We start from the raw sequence: 25,256 nt of genomic DNA on the forward strand, positions 1-25,256 counted from the left end.
ATTTTTGCTGCTTATTGGTCACAGATTCTACTTAAAATTGAGCTATTTTTGACAGCTGCTCATAGCTCCAGCAGGATGTAAAAAAAAACTGAATTTAATAAAGAAAAACACCGAGATTATTTTCAGTATTTCAGGAACTGGCAATTCGTTGGTTTTATGGAGATTTTTTTTGTGTGTATGAACATTGACAGGCTTCAAAAGTCTCAATACAAAACAGTTTTCTGACAACATTTTGTTTGGGTGCAGTGAGGATATAAGTGAATTAATTTGGGTATACAGCTCCATTATAACAGGTCAGTGTGCGTCTGTCACCTTCAGGTTTGGGAAGCGACAGAAGGAGGGCTTTTACTTAAATTTCCCTGTTGGCCTCACAGGGCGCCTCGGCTCAAGATGTTCATTTTTGCGCATGCTTTTAAAAAAAAACTGCCTGTACATTAATTTAATTTGCTATCTAAATCCAATGAGTAAAGATGATCCTGATAACCTTACACATCACCTTAGATGTCAGGACTGAAAATTCAATTTTGCACTGGGAAAAAAAACCCTTAACCATGATTTTTCCTGTACTGCCATTTAATATATCCAATTACCGTAATACCATGTGTATGTTTTTTTTTCTATTCTATAGTTTAAGTTAAACAATTTTTTTCTAAACCATAACTTTTCCTCAGATGGACCAGGAGGACGGACCCAGGACACATCACTCCTGTGCCAGCAAGAAAACGTCCTCATTCAAAAACATTTGGACTTGAAGCACAAAATAATTTTTCATTTTTCATTTAAAAAAAGATTTTCCAACTAAATTTAATATTAACTTACTTTCATATGATTAATAATTTAGAGGTTTGTTTGTGCCAAGGTTTAAAAAAAATGTTACTACACCTGCTCCTGTGACCTCGGTCAAATTGTTGAAGTGTACAGTAAGCCAATCCCCAAAAATGTATTGCGCACTTACTCCTGTCATCATAAAACAAATAAGGTCCTCCTTAATGATTAGTCACATTGGAAACTTTTACTCGATAACTCCCCCTGTTAATGAATTATATATTACTGTAAAAGGCGAAATATGGCATCTCGTTGTAATGGATCAAAAAATCTGAAGTTTTTTTTTTCTAACGTTTGCGTCATTTCCCTGTAAAAGCAATATTTTATGAAAGCAATAACGCAGCCAGCACCGTGCTTTACAGTGATTAGAGCAGAGAGGCGTTGTTGGGTCCGGTGTGAAGGCTTGGGACGGCCCCCTGCTAGACGGCTGCACCAATCGCCTCCATCTAACAGGGATTAAGTGTCACACGGAGCTCCTCTCTCACACTCCGGACCACATCATAACCTTTGAGAGGTGGCGAAACGGCACCGACTTCTCCTTCGTTTAGCAGAGGCGACAAGGCGCACACCGGGGGCCCCAATGGAGAAATCCAAAAACTTTCGCATTGACGCGCTTTTAGCAGTCGATACACCCAAAGTGCAGACTTCTCCGCTTGCTCTTGTGACTTCCCTGTCGTCGTCCTCCTCCTCCTCTTCCATCCCGACGTCTGGAAGTGCGGCAGTCCCGGAGTTGCCGACCAGCGGCGAGTCTTTACGCACCGAGACACCGTCTCCGCCGAGGATTTCCACCTGCGGCTTGATTCCTAAACCGGGTTTCCTCAACAGTCCGCACAGTATGATTGGATTACATCCGCAGAGTACCGCAGGGATCCCCGCACAGGCTCTCTACGGCCATCCCATGTACACCTACTCCACAGCCGCCCTCACAGGCCAACACCCTGCCCTGTCCTACCCCTACCCACACGGCTCCCATCACCACCACACCAGTGATCCCATCAAACTGACAGCCAGCACCTTCCAGCTGGACCACTGGCTGCGGGTCTCCACAGCCGGGATGATGCTGCCCAAAATGTCTGACTTTAATTGTGAGTAGCCTCGCTGTGTTCTGACATTTCTCTGTTCTTTTTTCTGAATATATCTAAAAATATCATAAAGCCTGGTTAGTTATGTATGGCAACCCATGTAAAAGCTTTCATGGTACCCAAAAAAGATAGATTTATGTATTATATTGTTGCTAAATAATATTCATAATAATAAACACCTCCAATAGTAATGCAGGCCTGTGGTGCTGCTTTAAGGAAACATATGTTACTGTGCTTAAAACTAGAATTAAGACAGACACGCCATTTTTATTTGACTTAAAATAAGGTCCGTTTTGGATATTTTGGTGCATGATTTCCCTCAGATGTCTCTGTATGACCGTCTGGATAGAAAAGCTGTCATTGAATGATGATTTTTCTGAGAGGAACTAAAATGGACAGATAATGGACAGTGGGAAAGTGGCAGAGGAGTGTGAAACCCACAGTCGACATGCTATTTGCTCACCAGATACTGCCTTTTTGTTTCTGCTCGTTTTAACAGATTTGTTCAAAATGAAGTGGCAAATATCTTCTCTATGGATATATTCATATGTGGACTACCTTGTTGCTTATTTGGGGAGCACACAGATAGAAAATTATATCTAATTACACCATAAAAAGAGAGATTTTGACGGTTGCATCTTAAGTTTCCTTTACAAGTTTTTGAATATTTTATTATCAGTCACAAAGCTGTATGTTATTTTGGACATTAATATGTTATTATAGATATATTCTATGTCAGAAAATGTTGTTGCAAGGCACATGGAATTGATGATGTTTTTATTTTGCAGCTCAGGCGCAGTCCAACCTGCTTGGCAAGTGCAGAAGACCAAGAACTGCATTCACGAGTCAGCAGCTGCTGGAGCTGGAGCATCAGTTCAAACTGAATAAATATCTGTCACGACCGAAACGATTTGAAGTGGCGACGTCCCTCATGCTGACGGAAACTCAGGTAATAACATAGATTTTACTATATCACTTCCCCTTTTAAGGGCTTCATAAAAATATTTTTTAAAAATGCACAAACATGACCAGCAAGTTATTGTTATTGTTTTTCATTGGTTTCATTTTCTGTAGATAAATGAAAAAATTATATTGAAATCTCACTCCACCTGTTCCCGTTGCATCCTGACTTTTTTCGAAATTTGGGCAAATGTTTGCCCATTTAAACCCAATGACGAATATTTGACTTTATTTACTTAATATTTTGTTTGCTTCAAAGGATTATTTTGTAACTAAATACTATATTAGGTTACTCTTCTGACGTGTTTTAGTGTATTATATATTGTATTGTATGTATAATGAGCTTGTAACGCGCAGAAGTCAACGTCAGGTGGACTGGTGACTTTTACGCAATCTTTACGCATAGTTACGCATAGTTAGCTTCTTGTCTTCATACGTTTAGATCAATTAAACTTAATTATTGTTTCCTTTCTTCAGGTTAAAATCTGGTTCCAGAACAGACGTATGAAGTGGAAGAGAAGTAAGAAGGCCAAAGAGCAAGCCGCCCAGGAGGCCGAGAAGCAGAAATGCAACAAGAACGGCCAAGAGAAATCGGACGCACTCGAACAGTCGGATTATCACAGCAAGACAGACTCAAAAAATGTCAGGATAAGAGACTTTAGGGACAGTGACGACGATGAGGGCGACAATTTCCTGTACAACTCTTCAGACTGCTCTTCAGACGACGAGAGGAATCACACCAGTGACACAAGTCCGCAACCCTGAAGCTGAAGAAAATGAAGAAGAAGAAGAAGAAGAAGGCCGAAGGTGGCGATCTCCATTTATAATGACTGTGGGGGATTTTCGCTATAAAAAAAAATGCATTTGCATGTAATCCAACCTTTTATCACCTACGTGGAAATAATCAGCATTTTTGTTACGAAAAAAAATAAAAATTTAGGTCAAGTATAGATGATGCTCATGTCATACTAAACCAGCAATAAAGCAGGAGATTGTACTAGAGCAGCATTCAGCAGTCGGCTATTGGTAAACTGTGACATTTGCATGGTTTATATGCAAAACGCTGTAAACTGGCTCAGGACTTTGCAATCTTTACCTGCTCTGATGGTTAGTTTGTCAGCAATAATCAGATATCATATAGCGCCCTCTAAATAGTCTGCTTATGTTGGCCTTATTGTGGTGTTATACTTCCGTACTGTGTCATATCACGCTGGAAATAAATGTTATGTTTATTTTTCTATACTGTATTTATAAAATGGTCATAGCCTACCAATGCATGCTAAATTGTTGTTTAGCGTCTCTCTTGGTGCAAACAATGTGAAATAAAATGTTTTTTTATATATATTATCCAGTTGTTATTTGGCACAAGGGTTGATTCTTTAAAAAAAAAGTGATTTACGGTTTTTACGCGCAGTGTTGGAGCTCTGCTGCGGACAGAGGCGTGTGTTTTTCTCTCTGCTCTGACAGACAGGTCGGGTCATGGGAATGACTGTTAATAGCGCTGTCGGATCCGTGCAAACGTGCAGTGAGAGCAAACAGCAAGTAGGCAGTCAGACGGAGGAAACATTTCACACCACACTAGCAATGGGCTCGTATTAATAAACCCTTTAAACGGCGTGTTAAGCGACAACTTGGCTGCTCAAGCACTATTTTCAGCACTGAAATCATTTGAAATAAACAACTAGCTAAATATATAGATTTTTTAAAAAAAAAATCGATGGATGCTAAAATAATATGTTTTTTCCTCAAAGTCTACATGTTTCTCACTAAATATAGGAATAGTGAAATCTTATTTGGTTGAGTTTTTTCATGCTCTTTATTGTAGAGTGGAGACAGAAGACTCATGGGTCATCCTAGTTGATTTGAAACCAAAAACAATGTAATACTGAGGAACTTTTAATGTTAAAAATCTTTAAATTGGCCTGATGATGTCACGTTGGCCTCCATTTTGCAAGAAAACATAACGGACTTCCTCATGTGCAAACCAAACATCCCATCAGCTTCAAATTTTATTTATTTTGGGTGTTATTACCCAATATGTTGATTATATTGAATATATTCTTTCAGTCTGGTCTTATGAAACTGGGTAATATCTACCATTGTGGCTGATCTACTGGGATAATTCAATAACTGATTTGTACAGAAGCATCAGTTACTTTGCAGGAAACACTTTCTACAGAGTGGTCTTGCTTGTTATCATCGTTCCCGCGGTCATCAGCATTAAACTATAGCAGGGTTGAGTGATTATGTGCCATTTGTAACAGGATTACGGAAGGATCTGCTGGTTATCTTCGGCTGTTTGCTCTAGCTTTTGCAGACTAAATCAAAGTTCAGTTGAGGGTCAAGCCCAACCAGAGTACACCAGGTAAAGCTGGTGGCAAATCTCTGGCTCACAGATGCAGACAATGGCCAGTGTATGGACTGCACAGTAAGCCTATTTATCCCACTATCTCCACCTTTTATCAGACAAATTCTCAAGTATTGCTTACAGTATTCATCATTTCCTCACCGAACACCATCTGCGTGTCCTCACCTCGATGGAGAGATGTGCTCTTTATCATCAAAATAGCAACTTAAAAGTTACATGTAATTAAAACAGCTCTGCACTCTCTTCAACATGAGGCTACTGTGTGAGTTTGGTGGGATTAGTGAAGAACATTTCCTCTGGATGACCTTGGTGGCCCCTTCCTGACCTCAGGCCGTGCTCCAGCCTTAGATTGATACAGGCCGCACCAATGAAGCTAATTAATAGGAGCAAGTATAAAATGTAACAGAATGACTCTGCTATGCTAACCACGCGGGCAGATACTGGTGTCAGCGAGCAAACAGAATAGGCCAGACTCAAGGCCCCCGGGTCATTTCATCAGGGCGTGTAAACACTGAATGAACCAACGTCTCACCGCTCGTCACACTCACTGCAGCCTGGTGGAAATATCAATAGAAGAGGATAACAACATACAAATATTCAATAATCAGTTGTGTTTAAGGCTGAAAAAGGATTTATTGTAATATGCTTTTGTTTGTGCAAGTGTGTAAATAGACTCAGTTAAGCCCAGAAGAATGATTCCAGGTGTGCAGGCGATGTGATATGAACTTTTGTTGTACGCTGCCGTCAAGAGGGCGGAATCAGAAAAATATTAAAGCCGAGAATAAATAAATCAATTTTTTTCCCCCTTTCTTTCTAAAGAAAAGAAAAAAAAAAGGAGTCAAAGCTTTGGGCAAAATGTCTTATTTATTCATGAAATTAACGAGATAGAATTTGTCTGGTAGGGAACAGTATTTTCTATCATTTCAACCCTGATTTATAAACTGTACAAGCAACAACTCGGACAATGTATTTGGGAGTTGTAATACAGTATGTGAAATTGTCATTAAACGTAAGAAAAATGTATAGATATTTATGGCAGAATAACATAGCTGAACCACTATGTAATAAAATAATATAGATGGCATTAAGATCGGTGTGTGTTTGAAGGCATCTTCATCATCTTCCAGATTTAAAAATCTTCATGGTAACAATTATTTACAAGAAATTCTCAAAGCAAAAACTCACTTATTTTTTCTTTGAGTAAATTGTGGGTTTGTGTTCATAGGAGCATCATAAGAAGCAATGTCACTCCAACAAGCCTCCTTTTGTTCCATCTTTTTGTTACGTACGTCTTTCGGGTTTCTGGCATGTGTTTGTGTGTGTTTTACAGTTTGAGCTTGGCCTCTTTGGCCTCCATGGCTTTGGTGGCGACCTGAGCGCGCTCTGACAGCACAGCTGCTTGCTCAGCTGGTCCCTGTGACTGGGCATTCTTCAGCAGGAAGTGGCTGATGAAAAGCTTCAAGCCCTCCCGCAGCATTCCTAGCTTGGGAATTCCTGAAATCCTGGCGGATAGGAAACAATGAAGGACATTGATTTCAGATCTTCACATAGTGCCAAGTAGTGAAGAGGAGAGGTTTTACAAAATGTGGGCTAATGGAGGTTAAAACTGCTGTGAAGTTTAACTAGACTTTTTGGCTATGCTAGCGGCATGGCTCTAGACATGGCGATGTCAGTCTATCTAAAATATCTCAACGATTATCAATGATCTGCTGAGTGAAATGTCTCAACAACTATGGATGGATTGCTATGAGAATTGGTGCAAACATTCATGTTCCAATCAGGATGAATTGTAATAACTTTAGTGATCCCCCCAATCTTCATCTGGCATCACGTCAAAATTTCAATTTGTCCAATACTTTGGTTTATGAATCAATTTATGACTTAAAACACTTGACATTCCAATCAGCGCTAATTAGCAAATGTTAGCATGCTAACACCCTGAACTAAGATGGTGAACATGGAAAACATACCTACTTATACTTAACATTTACCTCAAAGCACGGCTATGCCTAACTATTTCTAGCACTTTGTGCGTACAACTGAGTTGAGTACAACATTATGAATGCCTTCCAGGAGAGATTGTCTATGATGTGCTGTTGACCCCATATTTCAATGATTTTCCCCATCACCTCATTCTCTGTGATGACCCACGTTTCACTCTGCCTTCAAGTACGGTCATTCAAAACAGCTGTAAAATGCATTTGATATCCGATATGGTTGGACAACATGTCGTACAAGCTAGTTATTTTCTAGGATAACCACACTTTTAGTCTTATTTCAGTGTGTCTTATTTTACATGAATTTAAATGTTGAGTCTCAGTATGAGCTAAAGCTAAAACACAATCACACTCACCTTCCAAATATGCTGGCTAGATCCTCAGGCTCAGTTTCTTTTAGAAGTTTGGTCAGCAACTGACGCAAGAAGCGAACTGTGGGCTTGTCTAGCTCTCCAAACTCTATTACCTACACAGAAAAACACAGATAAGAAGACAGCCACAAATGAATATTCATTAACATGTAACATTAAATACATAAATGTCTAATTGTGAACGCTATGACATACATGAAACATGCTGCTTACTTTGAGTATGGAGAGTGAGAGGCACTTCTTCTGGAGGAACCGGGTAACCAGCTGGACCAAGTTGTTTAAGGTGCTGCTGGGAAGGTTGGACAGCTCCCTGAATTTGTCCCATAGGCTGAACTGGAAAGTCATCTAGGAAAATAAAGACTGAGCATGAGGCAAATGTTTCATTCCAAAACACATTATATGTACAGAATATCAGGACACCGATGATTCTTAAAAATAGAAGAAGAAACTATTAACAACAGGAACCGACTTCTCCACACAAGTAATCCTCTCATCCAGATCCAGTTTACATGTGAAAAGCAAACTTTCCCACCAGCCCTGCTTCAAGCTCTTTGATGAGGACAATGGTCATCCGTTTCTGATATGGAGCAGAGGTCTGCATGCCAGCAAAGTAGGAAGTGTTGTTTGTAGTCACAGTTTGAGTCAAATAATATCAGAGGTGAGAGGTGTGAGAGGCTCCCACACTGCAGAGGTGAACTGCAGGCCACAGTCAGGTCACCCACAGTTTAAGAGACTGGGTGGTCACATACATCCAGCAGGTAAAGCAATGTTTCTCAAGATGAGATGTTCAGTAACTTGTCTAGATTTAAAACCACCATTGGCATACAGCAAAATTGCCACCCAACCTCTGCACAGTTGTCACTAAAGTGATGACATATGCAGAGTGATTATGGCTTTAAACGCTACAGTTATCATTTACTGAACATGTGTGTTAGCAATAATCAAACTATAGACCTTTATCTGATGATGAGAACTACTTGATTTTGAGTTGTTACAAATATAAAGAAAAAAATGCATTACTGATGTTACCAGTCATTAGTTCACAGCCTTGGACAACAATGATTCATGACATTTATAGGAACAGACATGGTCAAATTAAAATAGTTTGAAAAATACTGCAGTTGTACATTTTAATAGAGTGTTTTAAACAGGCAATACATTTGCTATTTCATTTAGCATTATGTGCATTTTAAGCATACTTTTTTACTCTTTTTTTTTATTTTTATTTTTTTAGATTTTTAGATAATAGGATGTGTTTTCATATCAAACAACTGTCTTAGAGAGAAAGTGTTAATTGCATGGACTAAACTTTTATGTAAATGGAGCAAGTTTAGTTAATGAAACTGATTAATAAGACCCAGTAGATGTACCGTATGTTCTGTTTATTTGCAAGGTTGTATATGAGTGAAGTGAGAGTATAGTATAGTTTCATATATAGTATATATAGTTTATGCCATAGTATAGTTTCATCTCATGGTCTTCTCATATAATCTCTAATAATCTTGCTTTTAATTTGACAAGCTTACATTATTAATTTCTAGTTGACATTGTGGGTGTATGTGATGTACTGTTGTATGTAGCTTTGTTTTTTGTATGGTGCGTTCTGTGTGGTTTTTTTGTACTTTGTACTGTCTGTTATTGTGCTGTTATGTTTTATTTGTAAGGGACTGCAGATGAAAATTAGCTTTAAAGTGAACTCTGGTGCAGTACATCAAATGTTAACATTTATGCTTAAAACTGTACATTGTCCCAAAAAATACAATAACATACAAACAATATTCACATTCGTTACAGTGTTTTAACCATCTAAAATACCTGGAAGCGTCGGTCGTGGGAACAGAACTTCTCTCCCAGCACGGCATAAAATGCATTGAAGGTTTTCTCCTGCAGACAGCAGTCCATCAGAACATGGACGATCTCTCTCTCCTGCTTGTCCTTTAAACCCATCCTTCACACAGAGAAAATAAAAAGCTTTAAAATATCAATGTACAGTTGGATCATTTGGAAATTAAACTTTGCTTAAATAAACATCTTTTTAATTTCTGTCTTTGGTGAACCAATTTCACATAGAGAGATACTGTAGAGGTGAGTGATAACAAACCTCAGCAGTTTCTCAAATGCATCCAGGTAATCTTCGCTGGTCATAACCACACAGAAGATGTTTCTTCTGACCTCCGTGTTCATCCTTTGTTTCCTCGCCAGCTCCAAAACTTTGGTGCTAAACTGAAACAAACGAAACAAAGACCTCAGTTAAGCGAGGAATGCTGCTAAGCCAAAATACATATCAGTGTGCTAACATTACCGAATAATAACTGACGAGGGCTGAGTATTGTTTGAAATTTTTAAATCCAAGTGCTGATACGAACCCTGAGTTTCAGCACTGAAATGATACTTTTTTTTCTTAAATCAAATAAAACAAACAAGATAAGCAACCATAAAAGAACTTTGCCCAAATGACATAATTCTAAAACTGGCAAAATGTGCCAACACTCCAAAACCTAAAGATATTCAATTTATTATTACACAAGATGAAAAACAGCAAATTCTCACAATTTTTTCTCACAAAAATTACCGTAATGATTAATCAATTATCAAAATAGTTGCAATCATTTTTCTGTTGATCAATCAATTAATGAATCAACTCATTTTTCAGCTCCAGTGGCAATAAATTTAATTTGACATAGTCTTCACTTTGAAATCAATTTAAAATATGGAAAATTTTATTTGCAGATTAGAAATGAATTCAATCGTAATTTGAATAAATAAAAATTTGCACCAAAGGTTCAAAAAGGGCTGCAACACAGACAAAATAGGTCATGAACTTTTCAGTACCCACTTTCTCTTAGCATAGCCTAAGACTTCTGCAATCCTGGGATCTTTCATGGTTGAAGTACTCTACCTGTCCTCCAGCAGTACTTTGTTTTGAGGTTGTATTGCCTTGTTCACTGATCATGGGTGCTCCGCTCCACGAGGAGCCGACGATCCACCAGCGGCCCACTTGCTCTGCTGCCAGGAGATTGTCCAGAGAGACCCTGAGTTTCATGTCACTGCCTCCTGCACTCCGGTGGATCTGAGTTAAACATTTACCAGGAATTAGATGCAAGTGCACTTAGTAGGCGAACACCCGTTTTAATGTAAGTAAGAAAGACTTCAATAAGTTAACCTAATGAAGTAGACAACTAGTGATGGTTACATTAAGAACATCAGCAACACTCTGGACTGAAGTCTGTAAAGGTGGTACTCTGGGGCCACCTGGTGGTACAAGTGGAAGCTACTATAAAAATAAAAAGGTCTTGGAAGAATATGATAATAATGGTCAGTATGAGTCCACTGAATACAATTAGTGACTGTAAGCTACACATTCAAAATGTAAATTTAGTTTATGTATGGAAATGTGATTATTTTGATGTAATATCATGTAAATAATATTATGAAAAAAAAATCACCCACCAGAGTTCTCTGCAACTTCCTCAGTCTCTCCACAGGCTCAGGATCATAGCCTGGGATCTTCCGCATATCATTGTTCTTCAAAGCCAACATGGTCTCCAGCATGAAACGCACCTGAGGACATGTTTTTACATGATCTAATGTTAAGTAAGTCAATACCAGGAAATATTATTGTATAGACTCTATGCAATTAAGAATGTCTGCTAAATGAAAGGTAATTTAAATAAAGAGTAATTCTTTTTGCTTTAGTTTTCATAACTAAAATATACCGTACTCTGGTTTGATCCTGAAACTTCGCCCCAATGTCGCCGGCCTTGCGTTGGGCTTCAAAGATGAGATCCTTGAGAGCCAGAGCGTCGTCCTTCCTCAGGGCAAAGCCGACATTCCTCAGTACAAACAAAACTAACTCAATGTCTTTCTCTGTAAAGGATCCCACCAAAAGTTTTAGAATGTCGAAAATGAGGCCCGAGTGCACCACCTGGAAGTTATAGAGGTGAGCAACAATGGCAACCAGGTTGTCGCACTCTTTGCTCTCACTTGGGTTCTTGTACATCTCATCAAACTTTCGCACGACTGTCTCCAGAAAATTAGCTCCCACCTAGAAAATAATAAAATGTCAATATTATATGTTATGGACAATAACACATGATGGATAATATTTCAATGTAGTCGCATCACAGTGGTTTGAATCAACTAAATAAACATACCTGAAATATCTGTTAACAGTTTCTCACTGCTTTGTAAAACTAAAACTATACAGCGAAAAAAAACTGTAAATCAAAGTTGAATCTAATGGACAATCAAGGACTGTTGCTATATCCCCAGATCTCATTTCAGCATCAAAGTTGGTGAGTAAAATCTTACGAGTGAAAGAAGAAGATCTGTGCAAGCTGTTGGCTGACACTCATTTTTACTTTTGATCCTGTGAGATGATACTGATGAACTGAGAGATAACAATCCTATTTCACCTTAAGCAAAGGAAACCAAGGTGTTAGGTGTCACTTTCTAATTAATTAAAAGGGCATTAGCTTACAAGGAAGGATGTGTGAAAGCAGCTAATCCTTTTGAAAGAAATATCCTCCAATGAATAATTCAAGAGCTGATGTCAATTCCCAGGCCAGTGGTTACAGTTTCTTTCTCCCACAAAGGCTGGTAAAGGAAAAGTTGCTTGACTCCTGCTGTCATTCTTATCAGTGGAGCAGACAGTGAACTGAAGTTCTCAAATATACAATCCCATTGCATAAACTCAAAATCAAGTAGTGAAGTTGGTGTCTTTACCTCCAACCCCACAGCATGATGGAGGATGCTGACAAGCAGGACATGCTCCATCAGTAGTCTGTCAGGCATCAGGGCTGGGGTAACGCAGGCTGCTAGTAGCAGCTCTGTTAGAGTATCATTCATGTCCTTTCTGCTGCAGCTCATGTATAACTCCTCTAGCTGACCACTGATGAACGCCATGTTGGGCTCACTCAGCCTGAAAATGATAGGAAATGCATTAATCATCACTTAGACGCTTTAAGAAGAAAGTTGTTGGATTTTAACTGAACAAATTTGAGACCCAGCTCAGAAGTCAGAGGTCATACTGATAACAATCTGAATCCATGTTGTGTTTATATGTAATGTATAAAAATGCCCCATTTTTATATGTAAGCCAATAGTGGCTATTCCAATGTAGAACCCAGGTGAGTTTCTAGTGGTAATGTCAACTTTTTCACATTGATCAAAGTCAACTTCTGGTGTAACTCTTGGCTACTTATCTTAAAGATGAGGGCAGTTATCTTTGAGAGTCAAGAGTCTTTTACAACTATTTGTTTAATTATATCAGTGATGGACAGAAAGTGTAGTATTGTTAGATCTGTTAAAAGATTATTGGGAGTGAAATGAATGGACCTGAGTTCTTATTGTGACCAGTAAATCATTATGAAATAGATAAGAATACTGAATGTACCCGATCACATTCAGTAGAAGTGTTTGAGCATGTTTGAGCTGCTAAAATGGGCAGAGTTTGCACTGATGACCATCGCTGATCGGTAATGGAAATGTACTGTTTCATTTATTAAAACTAAGAAGTACACTAATAAATCAATATTTTGACAAAGGGTGGACATTTCTCATCATTTGTTAATATTAAAAGAAAAGTCAGGCTTTGCCGTCTGTCCTCCCAAATCTTCATAGGTCATTTTTTGTTTTTTGTTTTGTTTTTTTGAGCTATTTTGGTTTATTTCTATCATTTACTAATTTATTAGCCATTATTACCTTATTGTTTTAGCTTTGTGATTGAGTTTTTTATTTTACCTGAGTTATTTTACCTGAGTGATGAGCTGCTGCATACTTATAATTGCCCTTGCAGGGATGTATTGAGTTTTGTTGTATTGAATTGACCTGCAGGTTTTATGTGGCACTCCAAAACACAAGATCCTCTCTTACTGCATGCAGTTTTTTTGCATGTCCAGTGCATGCCATCTGCAAAAACATATTTTTACACTTTCTAGGGAAGGACAAGGGTGTGAGTTTTATATAAAAATGGGCATATTGCATTTTATTTGGTGAGTAATTTAAGTTTTTTCAAAAAATGTTATTTCACAGGACTGTCTTGAAACTTAGTGTTGTAGTAAGACTGTTACCTGTTCATCAGGCCTTTCACATTCCTCTTCAGTTTTTCTAGTTCAGCTTTGCGTTTATCATCTCCAGTGTTACGCAAGTGAGGTGGCACATACTTACCTGCTGCAGGGGTAACCTAGATATTAGAAGATGTTTAGATTGATTGATTAATTGATTAGATTCAATATTCATACATACATACATACATACAAGATATCAGTGTTGATGATAATGAAACAAATATTTTGGTTGTGAACTCACAGTTTCTGAGTTTGATCCTGATGTCTTTGTGTCAGGAGTGTCGACTTCTTCTTCTGCATCCTCCTCATTTTCATCTTCTGAGTCTGCTGCATCACTTGCATTCACCCCATCCTCCATTTCCTCATCATCAGCTTCCTCATCATTAAAAATGTCTTCATCATCACCATCCTCATCGTTAATCTCTTCATCCTCCTCATCGTTAATCTCTTCATCATCCACATCATCCTCTGTAACCTCGTTTTCGTCGTCACATGAATCCATATCATCATCGCTACCTTCACTTGCCATCTCATCATCTCCTGGCTCTTCATCCTCATCTGACAGATGAGTGTCGTTCTTATCGAGCTTTTCGAAGTTCTCTTTAGCTGCGTCCATGTCATCATCACTGTCATACATCCCCATAGCCGAAGAGCCAGAGTCGAGCACACCAAGGATGTAATCAAGTCCATCAGCCACAAATGACTGTGGGAGACTTTTCTTATTTTTTCTCTTGTTTAATCTAAGGCAACGCTCTAACTTCTTTATTTCTCTGTCCTCTTGTTCATTTGCCTCCAGAAGAGCCATCTTTCGTGACTCCTGAAGCTTATTTATCTTTTTCTTACCTACCTTGGAAGATTGTGTTTTAGAGTTCTCTGATTTCACTGTAGGAGCACTAGTGGACTTGTTTGAATGTGTTTTTGACACTTCTTTCTTTCCTTTCTCTATCTTCTGCAGCTGTGGCTTTTTATCAGCTGACATTCCTGAGTGTTCACCCTCATCAGTGGGTAAACTAATAATCTTTTTACCCTCATAATGACTTTTCATCTTCATTTTTTTTAGCTTTCGCTTTTCTTTGCGTAACTCCTTTCTGCTTTTCTTTTTAACAAACTTCAAGCCACGGTCATCCTCTACTTCTTCCTCTGTGCCACTTTTGCTTTTCACAAACTCACCCACTGCCACCATGTACTTCTGCAAAACTGCATTTCCTTTCTTCTTTTTGCTTCTCTCCTTCCACTTTCCTTTCATATTAGCGAATTAAAAAGTCCAGATATTTGACAGTGAGCAGGACAATGAGAGCTAGATAGAGTTAAATTCAACCGGCTAGCCTTGTTTCAAAAATGTAGGCTACATCCGGTTAGCTTGGCTAAAAGAAGCTAACGTTACTGAACGTTACAGAGAGGTTTAAAAGCCGACAGAAGTAAAACAAAAAGCCTATTTTAAACACGTAAGTACCTTAGAATACACATGTATCACCATGTGGACAAATATTGTTGATGTGACCTACAAACATGTGACCATTTCCTTCCAGGGTACACCGACGACTCGACGCTTGGTAATGACGCACTTTATTTGGGGGCGTTTTTGTTTTTTAGCCTAGCACGGAGCAGTTTTTCCTTCGATGTAAACTGTCTTTTAACCAGTCAGCGGAGGAGGCAGTGCTCTTGAATTGTTGATGTTGTCCGAGCTAACATGTGTGTAGCGAGCCCGTAGCTTTTTTTTGCATTTGCAATATGAAGAATGGAAGAAGACGATGTGACTATCAGAGAGCAGAATTTCCACAGCCAAGTCCGAGAGTACATCGTAAGTAACGGCTAGTCAGAGCTAACGTTAGCCTGCTAGCAACGTCCTCTGCTGCATAGCAACGTTTAACGGTCGCTAGCGTTAGTTTCATCTGTCAGCTTGATTCCGCGGAATTTATTAAGCCCGATAGTTCATTTTGTGGTTCACCTGAGATATATAATATTTTGTTTCAGTTAAGATATCGTCCAAATCTTATTCAACCTTACTAACTACGCCAGAACACCAACGTCCGCTAGTTGCCCGTCTCTCCCTTTCCTGTTAATTTTGTCTTATGACATGTTTACAAAAATTAAGAGTCTCCATCCGTCTGGATCTTTTTTTTAAATTAAAAAACACTTCAGAGTTGTCACACTCTGTGCTGTCATCTTCAAATGCGAGGCAGGTGTTCATTGGTGTTTAGTTTACAGCTGCATACTGCTCTCCATGCACAGATAAACCAATACATTTTTATTTAGGCGGACAAAATGTTTGTTTTTCTTTACTGATTACAAAGACTTGCTGCTTTGTTTCTATGTTTCTGATGCTTTCACTAGAAACTTTGGGAGGTTTCCTTTATGGCGATACCTTATTTATGTATATAGTCACTGTGGTTCAGGAGCTGCAGCCATTTTAATTTGGGTATTCATTTTTTACAGTTTTTGCTCCCAAATAGGGCTGGAGTGGAAGAATTAAGTAAAACTAGTGATTAAAGTGCGCCTGCGATAACATTGGCTATCAATTTATTAAATGATTATCAGTGTAATATTCACAATATTTACTGTAAATTGCTCCTTCTGTGTAAGAAATATGGTGTATATGTTTTGTAACTAAATTAATAACATAATGTCCCATGAAAGTCAGCTTAGGTGAAGAGCCATATGTGAAGCAGAATTTAACTAATGCTAGGTTAAATGTAAAAAAATCTATTTGTGCACAGGCGTTGTGTTCAAGGGTCACCAGCATTAGAAACAGGTAGGTTTCAGGCAGTGGTAGGCAAATGGCAGCCCGTGGGCCAAATCTGGCCCTCTGGCAAAAACATTTGGCCCCTGAAGAGAGCTGAACTTTTCATTTTCATGGTTTACATCACAAGAGTATTGATATAAGTTGCTTTAAATTCTGTTGTTCCTCATTTACTAATGAGGGAACTTACATTTGCAGTTGGATACAGTTCTGAAAGAAACAGTTCAGTCTATCAAGTATATTCTTAAATTAATTAATTAGAAATAAAAAAACAAAATATTGGAAAAATACAGGCCTGTGTATTCACCACACTTGTGAAACGGTGCTCCCACCACCCCATTGAACAACAGTGAACAAAATAGCCTATTGTTGAATCTTATTGCTGACCCCTGGTTTAAGGGTATCCTTGAAGAAAAGATACTTTTGTTTGCTATGTGATATGGCTGACATAGAAGATGTACTGTATGTTTTCTTGCTCAATATTTGATGATTTAAGCCAGGGCTACACCTTTCAAGAAGATGTCAATTTTTGATAAGGGCTTGCAGTTGGATGATTATAAAAAGTGTTATATTTAAGGAAGGGAACTTTATTTTGTTGTTTTATTTGGAAACATTGGGACAAGAATGGCAGAGTTCTTTGTTTGCTGTGTAATGTTAAATGTAAGAAGACAAATGTTTTGCTACTGCATGACCGTCTTTTGCCCTAAACCATGTTGTTTTTAAGTGTGTTCTGATGTCTGGCCACAATTTCAGAAAAATTACTAACGCAAGCTATATAGAACAAAAAATGACACTCAGTTTAGAGCATGTTTCCTTGATTATTCCTGACAGACATTTTGAAATATAGAAACTATCAAATGTCTCTCTGGCAGTCAAGCTCAACATGTCTGCTTTAGCTTTCACATGTTGTCCTCCTTAGACGTGGCTCTCAGTATCCCATATCGACATTCTTTACCTGAATACCTGAATAGGATCTGATTACTTGCTGACAGGCTGTAATGTCATTGCACTGTATCATTTTATCATCATGTCTCTAGTGAGTCATCTTCTGCAGGCATCAAATGGGTTGGGCAGCCCTAGTTACTCTGGGTTAAGTTTAAAGTGGGTAAACATGACTCAGTGACAATATAGTACACTCTTATCAGACCTGAAGAGGGGGAAACAGTTTCTTCCATAATAGGGTCCTACTGTAAAAGAAATCTTGAAGAATGCCATGCCTTTGTTGACACAGAAATCTAGGTGAGTAATCAGGTTAAGGCAGGATAATGTGTCACTAGTCTGTTACACTGAAAAACAGGTTTACATGCTATTTGGTCAGTAATAACATTTTCCTTCCACCTCCAAACAAGGCTCTAACATCATTTATCGGCCTGCCGCACAGTTTTATAAACAAACATGTACTGTGTGGAACAAATTATTTCATTGTCCCTGATGTTGTTTCACTTGTGCATCACAACCCCAGCAACAACTTTGGTCGGATTTATTACTAGCATAAAGACTTCCAAAAACATTACGCACCTCTCAGTATTGTGTTACTCCTCCTATTCATGGCCTCTTCGCTGTGATTGCAATATTAAATAAACCCAGCTATGCACAGAGCATGGCCAGCAGAAACCAGCTCTGTTAATCAAGTTTTTCTTAATGACTTAAACGGTTTCATGTTTCATGTTTGCGCATCTGAAATCTGATTACTGATCCAAGTGGTGACAGTGCATGAAAACAGTTAACAGTACATCTATTTGCAGGAATATTCAAAAGGCTCCCTCTCATAAAAAATGTAATTACCGTCCCTCACCTCCAGCTTGAGTTCATATGTCATAAAGGTGTGAAATACTGTTGCTAAGTTGGTTGGAGATGCTTTCAAACTGCTTGCATGAAGGCTAACTTGTTATCACCTGTTCCTATTCCAATTGCTTACTGTGTGAATTGGTGTTTCTGAGGGGAAACAACGCGATATTTTGGCTAGGGCCATTGGCGTTGACGGGTCAACTTGAAACTTGGTGTTATCTCATGCCAGACTTCTGTGTCTTTGTGTCTGCGCCAGTTTATCAGGTCTGTGCACATGATTGTGTGTCGTTCTATGTATGCCCCTTTGTGGACATGGTTTTGCCTGAGCCACTGTCACCAGTCTTTTGTTAGCATGCAAATTTATCAGCTTTACTTCGTTCGCAAACTGTTGTTGCTACGGCTATCATATAACATATCATATACCTCACAGATTTGGCTGAGGAGGTTTGAAATATCTTTTTCTGTGTCAGTTTGTCTGTCTGAAATGTGCACGGACTGCCTTGTATCAGGCTGAGTCACCTCATAATCCCAGCTTGGCCACGATGAGTTGTGCAATGTTGACAGGGTGCAAAGTGCTGAAGTGGGAGCTTCTAACATTAGTTACGTCCCAGTCACTGTCACAGTAGAAGGGGGGGGATGTGGAATGTGATCATGTAAGACCATCCAGCTTGTTTTTAGGCAGCGGTGGCCTAATAAATTCTTCGCATTGGTCATTTTTGGACCGCTTTGCGTGTAGTGTCATTAATGTCATCGGAGATTTGAAAACAGTGATGTATTACAATTTTGTTTTTGTTTTACAGTCACATAAATGGGTCGTGTTTAACTATACTGCTGACTAGCTATGGATTTGTGTAATAATGGGGCAGAAATGATTTTATTTTCCTAATTTTGCATCATCATAACAAAACCCCATGTAGTAATTTTTGGACAGCAAACATTGACATACAAATATTAAGTGATCAAGTATCATATTCCACCATAGTACAACAGCTCAGGTTATCAATTGTTTATACACTCTGGACACATTCAAACACTCAGACCTACTTTTTACAGCTATACATTGCTTGAAAGAAAAACATGCTGTTTGTTACATTGTTAAAAAAAAAACCAAAACAACAAAAAACTACCTTTTTGTACATGTACTACTTTTACACACATATGCCATGTATGACTTTCTATCAACCTGTTTATGACCATTCATATCAGACTGTTTATGGTTAAATTCGTAGACATGGATGTTTTCACATGAACTGGGTCCATGATTGTATTTTTTATATCAGTTCACATATATTTTACATACATAACAAATAGCCTCCTTGTAATAAACATAAATTGGCATTTATGTATTAAACATAGTCTGTGGTATGGATGTACTGTCGATATAGTAACTGCTTCCTGATGTGCTGATTCATCTGCAGTCATAGTGAAACCTTAAAGGTTAAGACTCTTATGTGTTTGTTTCAGATTTGCTTCCTCCTGTTTGCAGTCCTCTACATTGTGTCCTACTGCATCATAACTCGATACAAGAGGAAGAGTGGTAAGTGTACATGTAAAAATATATGACCTCTCACTCCGTGGGAACAGAAACTGGCATGTACCTCAGTGAGTCCGTCACACGTCATAAAGCATCTGTAACACTTAAACAGCAGAAATAAGTCCACAGTGGACACATTTTCTCACCAAACATTGTAGAGGCTGGTCTGTCTGTCTGTTTATGCTGTGTTTGCTCATAGACAGAGCGCTTCATTGTGTCAAGACTGAAAAGAAGTCAGGGCCAAGAAGGCTTAAGGTGTATGCGTGAGAAACCGCACCCATCCTTATGGAGCAGCCTGCCACAGTCAGCTCGGTATCAGTGTAAACTGTATCCACCCTAAATGGCTTCTTAAGGCTTTAGCAACATGAATACAATTTGTCAAATTATAACAATCAGGCTTATACTGGCTGAACCTGTCCTTCAGAATGATTTTCAAACAGTGAAGACTCAAGGAAAGTCGAATATTCAATAAGATCTTCTAGAGAAGGCTGTACTTTGTCCTCCTGTAACGTCTCTGACGCAGCGTTTGAGCTGCAGCAGACAGAAATGACTAACTAAAAATATGACTGAGTTAAGTGGAGAGGAAAACAAAGAGGCCCATGCAGGCATGATGAACTGCATTCCATTTTCCCAGGACAAATATAGTATGTTCTGGTCACCTGGGCTTCCCTTGTCTCATTTTGAAAGTAGACCACTTTGCACCAGAAACTCCTCTCTGGAGTTTTGTACAGTAGAAATCTAGGCTGCTCTTTTTCTTACACCTAGGTTGTGTGGTAGCCGAATCTTTATACTTATAGCAAAAATGAATTGTGAATTATAAATAATGAGCCGTTTGTGAAAGATAAGGTGCCATCACATGCACGATTTAATACAGTTTATTTGAGGATAATATTTACCATCTAAAAGATTTTGATGATCTTTTAAGATCATGCTCTAATGTCTTATGACCTGTTTTATCTGTTACTGTCACATAAATATTTTTTTCGCATTATAATTAAAATGAAATGATAATTTGGCTATTAAGTATTATTTGTATGGGTCCAATATTATTTTAAATTTTGTTATTTGGCCTTTTGTAAATTGGCATTTTGGTGAATAGGCATTTTTCTGGAATAGGTCACCTCATACAGCTGTCAGATGAGCAGTGGAGTAAAGGTCTCCATGTTTAACATGTTTTGATCGAGCTATTGCACAGTCCTGACACTCTTTAACAAATGTTTTTTATATCATCCGATATATTGATACAAATTTCAGCCATCTGACAGACTATATTATGTATGTCCCTAATAAAAAATGTTGCCAATGCTGTGTTCTTACGTACTGGATTCAGTATAATATGATGTATGAAATGTGGACCTTTTATCATAAGGTCACTCTCTAATCACCCTGCGACTGAAGTGATTTGGTTTCCTTTATAGATGACCATGAGGATGAAGATGCTGTCGTCAACAGAATATCGTAAGTGATGCTAACTAGTTACTTTATTATTTAGTAGAAACTAGTAAACTAAGTTTGTATTTATAAAATTAACATAAGTAAAGAATGGGAGGTAAAGAAAGTTTAAGAAATTCATTTGGTTTTAAAGTCAAATTTTGAGGAAAAAATCTGACTTAAATCATAAAAAGAACCTCCACGTTATGGTGGGCTTTCATTTTAAAGACACAGTTCCCTGTGGGTCTCTGTGGTGGGCCTTCAGATCCCATTTTCTAAAACATCTATGTTTAAGTCTTAAATTAGAAAAGTCAGATGCAACGCAATTGAAATCATTTGAATGTCACTAATTACTAATTACATCACATCAGTTGGAAAAGTACGGCACTAAGTCTACATCCACACTACACTTAAAACAAAAAGGATGTCTGTCCACATGAGCGTTTTAGCACCGTTTCAGTCCACCTTCCATACTAACATGCCTGAAAATGCATATCACATGACCATTCATGTACACTGGGCATGTATGTGTCGGTGTCAACAGGAATCAGACTGTCTACTCTGCGGTTGGTTGCTTAGTTGCAGAAAATACTACATAACAGCAGAAGAAGAACAGCAATGGCGAAAATTAAGACCAGAGATTTCTTTGTTTGGACCGACGATGACCAACGCCTTGAACAGCCCTTCAAGGCTGATGTTTGTTTTGTCATCGAAAAGGGTCACGTGATAGGGGCATGACAAATTAAGGTGACTGATGAGACCCAATCAGGAAGCGAACGTGGGTGTCTGCATCATTGTTTTCAAAACGATGAAAACGCCTGTTTCCGCCTGTCCAGACTAAAATGTTATCTGGGAGTTTTCAAACTAAAATGTGGCCAGCAGCGTTTTCAAAAGTCTCTGTTTTAGGGGTTTGAAAACGCCAGAGTAGTGTGGGCGCTAGGCGTAAACGTAGCAAAAATTAGGTGTTTTAAAACGAAAAGGTATTAGTGTGGATGTAACCTCACTTACTGATTAACACTAATACTCAGATTGTGTTACAGATTGTGTCATTTGCCAGAACAGTGGTGGCAAGTTTCACGGTCTAGAATTACACATCTCACTCAAGGGATGTCTGCTGTAGACACCATACATCCTGCATGTGTAGGTCCAGCTGAGGAAAATGGCACCTCAGGGCCCAGTAAAATAATGGAAAGCATTTTAGATGAATGAGTTTCTTTAGAGATGTGGTGAAGTGGTGACTTTGTGCCGTCCCACTGAGGAACAGCGAGCAGATGGTCACTCCCCTGGGCCCAATCTGCAGACCCACTGCCTCTGAATCTCCACAAATGGCAGCATCCAGAAACACAGCCAGGCCAGGCGTCTTTTGTTGTAGGACTGAGGCAGGGAGAAATAAAGTGAAGAGTAGAAGGATGATTGGATTGAATGTGTAGATTGAAAATGAGCCAGCTGAAAGTAAAAAGCACAATTATTTAAGTGGTCGGTAACACTAAATAAGTTACATCCTCATTTGCTTTTGCTTATTAATTCCTCTCACAAAGTGAACCAAGTGACTCTTTTTTATATGATATGTAATCCAAAATTAATCCTCCAATAACTAAGTAATTAGTTGTAATATATGATCTGATTTGGAAGAATCTATTATCTATTATGCATTATGTGTTAGTTGTGGACTAGTCCTAACGCTTGTGTTTGTGTCTGTGTGTACGTGTGTTTTTGTCTGTTTGTGTTTGATTCCATTCGCAGATTGTACTTGTGCACCTTCACCCTGGCAATGTCGGGGGGTGCCGTCTTCCTCCTGCCTTTCTCAATCATTAGTAATGAGATCCTCCTCTCCTTCCCCAAAAACTATTACATTCAGTGGCTCAATGGCTCCCTCATTCACGGTCAGTAGATCACACAGCTCACAACATGTTTCTTTATATTTTAATTAACTAATTTTCTCTCCCTTTCTTACCCATTGTCATTTGATTTAAAAGTATGTCCGCTCTTCTGAAATGTAAATATCTTCTAACATGTTTTGTAATAATGATTAGAATCCTAATTAACTGTTTACAGTAATGCCAGAATCAGTAAGTGTGTTGATTAACATGCTTTCCTAATTGTAGTGATTTAGTACCCAGATAAATGTTGGTTTTTGAAACAGTATTCTATTTGTAGGTTATATTAGTCAGATGTTGGTCTTTTATATGAATTGTCTAATTTATATAAATGCCCAATTCATACGCCTTATTCATAATAATGCCACCTAAACTACAATATGTGGCAAAGTGGTGTCCAAAAATTGTAGCTCACTACCAAGAAGCATTTGATTTTAATTATCAAAAATGATTAGAATTTCTTGTATGAAATGTGACCCTTCAAGAAATTATTTATTATTATTTATTATTTAAAATGATCACAACAATTTTACAAACTATCTTGAAAGTTTTAAATCCTTAATGATTGCTTTATTGAAATTGAAATATATTAAATATATATATATATATATATCTTTAATTCTGTTACTAATAATAATAATAATAATAATACAGTGTAATAATACATTACAATAACAAGCTAATACAGTGATTTTATTTTTATTTTTTTAACAACAAATCAGAGTTTGAATGCTCAAGTCTGTTCATTTCTATTAATCCAGTGTCAGCTTTAAGTGATGTTACAGCACAACTTTTTCACACGTGCTGTATCACTTCATAGATAAGAGACTGTATAATAAACTGGGTTGTGCAAACTCTTTCTGAATCTGCTTCACTTTGACATTGGTTGAAAGTGTCCCATCTCTTTGATTTTTAGTCTCTTCCACAAATTGAGTTTTCTGTGTTGCGGTCACTACTGCTCAAACTAGAGATGAAACAAATTATAAATCACCGCTTATCTTGTCAGTCAATCTACAGAAAATTTATTGTCAAAAATTTTGATTATCGATTAATCATTTGGTATAAGTCTTTTGCTAAGCAAACTTTGCTGGTTTCAGCTTCTCAAATGTGAGGATTCTGTTTTATATCCATGAAAATTGAATATTTTTGGGGTTGAACTCTTAATTAGACAAAATGAGCAATTACAAGATGCCTTTCAAGATGTAACTCGTTACATTCATCGACACTATGCCTGGTGTAACTGAAGCTCAAGAGAAAACTCAAGAAATGAGGACTGAGGGATTTTTTTGTCTCCATAGTCAAATGGCTTCAACCCTACTGAACTGAAAATGTAAAACACAAAAAGGAAGATAAAACATATTGTTGGAATTGTTGTAATATTTATCTAATACTGTTGAAATAACAGAGATTCTTTGTTATTTACAAACTTGTAGAATCATGTAGAATGAAAGCAAATGATGCACATATACTGAGAAATTCTGACGATTTACAAATGCTGACACCTTTTTACTTAAATTGTTAAAACATTTTGTATTTGTGTTCTATTCTTAAATAGCTACAACTGCTGATGGATGAAATAGTCAGTTTCTTTTCCCTGATTAAAACCTTTCATTTTATCTACAACACCACCACATCATGTAACATCTTTGTGTCAGACAGTCCACAGTCAGTGTTGACTACAAACTATTGTCTAGGCTGTTGGGTGTTTTAACAGCCACCAGGGGGCATTAGAGTCCACGACATAACCAGGCCAGCAGTCCACAGGAGCCCACTCTGTTGGTGCCTCGCTTCACAACTTCTATACAATAATGTTCAAGTGAATTCTGGGAAATCTTATTTTTGAAACCCAAGACTTAAGAACTTTGAAATCAGAACGGTTTATTGATTTGTAATATATTGTTTGCACATACTTTGTACAGGTCTGTGGAACCTGGTGTCACTGTTCTCCAACCTTTGCCTCTTTGTCCTGATGCCCTTCGCCTATTTCTTCTTGGAGTCTGAGGGATTTGCAGGATCAAAAAAGGTACAAATGAGATGTTTCAGAATTTAGTTTAGTTGCCTTAAAGTCTTTATTGTAGTATTTTTAAGTATATTTTTTATTCCTTTCATCCTACATGTTTAGGTAGGATTTCCAAAGTAGAAAGTATGGGAAATGATTTTGACAATTTCTTGGGTATTGAAATCCTAGAATAAACTTAAAAAATCATGAGAAAGA

General features: G+C 38.0%; 3 protein-coding genes across 4 annotated transcripts in view; 2 read left to right on the forward strand and 1 right to left on the reverse strand.

Annotated features, from left to right (window-relative positions):
- The first annotated feature begins 1,250 nt into the window (after window positions 1–1,250).
- mnx1 (motor neuron and pancreas homeobox 1) lies at window positions 1,251–4,161 on the forward strand. Its single transcript, XM_044339955.1, has 3 exons — window positions 1,251–1,910; window positions 2,696–2,856; window positions 3,345–4,161. The coding sequence occupies exons 1-3, from the start codon at window positions 1,406–1,408 to the stop codon at window positions 3,630–3,632; spliced, it is 954 nt and encodes a 317-aa protein (XP_044195890.1). The 5' UTR covers window positions 1,251–1,405; the 3' UTR covers window positions 3,633–4,161.
- Window positions 4,162–5,843: 1,682 nt separating this feature from the next.
- On the reverse strand, window positions 5,844–15,213 carry nom1 (nucleolar protein with MIF4G domain 1). The gene is made up of 11 exons (XM_044340371.1): window positions 13,913–15,213; window positions 13,675–13,787; window positions 12,329–12,524; window positions 11,325–11,648; window positions 11,054–11,164; window positions 10,503–10,673; window positions 9,705–9,826; window positions 9,419–9,551; window positions 7,817–7,948; window positions 7,589–7,698; window positions 5,844–6,737 (listed from the first exon to the last, which is right to left on the reverse strand). Exons 1-11 carry the CDS (start codon window positions 14,915–14,917, stop codon window positions 6,560–6,562), a joined length of 2,595 nt encoding a protein of 864 aa, XP_044196306.1. The 5' UTR covers window positions 14,918–15,213; the 3' UTR covers window positions 5,844–6,559.
- A 49-nt stretch (window positions 15,214–15,262) lies between these two features.
- lmbr1 (limb development membrane protein 1) overlaps window positions 15,263–25,256 on the forward strand; it is a 36,913-nt gene continuing 26,919 nt past the window's right edge. For both annotated transcript variants that reach the window (XM_044340374.1, XM_044340372.1), the window contains exons 1-5: window positions 15,263–15,472; window positions 19,664–19,736; window positions 21,152–21,191; window positions 22,908–23,047; window positions 24,961–25,064. In XM_044340374.1, the coding sequence (XP_044196309.1) occupies window positions 15,410–15,472; window positions 19,664–19,736; window positions 21,152–21,191; window positions 22,908–23,047; window positions 24,961–25,064 (420 nt within the window). In that variant the 5' untranslated portion in view covers window positions 15,263–15,409. The remainder of the gene's footprint in view (window positions 15,473–19,663; window positions 19,737–21,151; window positions 21,192–22,907; window positions 23,048–24,960; window positions 25,065–25,256) is intronic.

Source organism: Thunnus albacares, chromosome 21 (assembly GCF_914725855.1).
Source record: "Thunnus albacares chromosome 21, fThuAlb1.1, whole genome shotgun sequence".
Lineage (NCBI taxonomy): Eukaryota > Metazoa > Chordata > Actinopteri > Scombriformes > Scombridae > Thunnus > Thunnus albacares.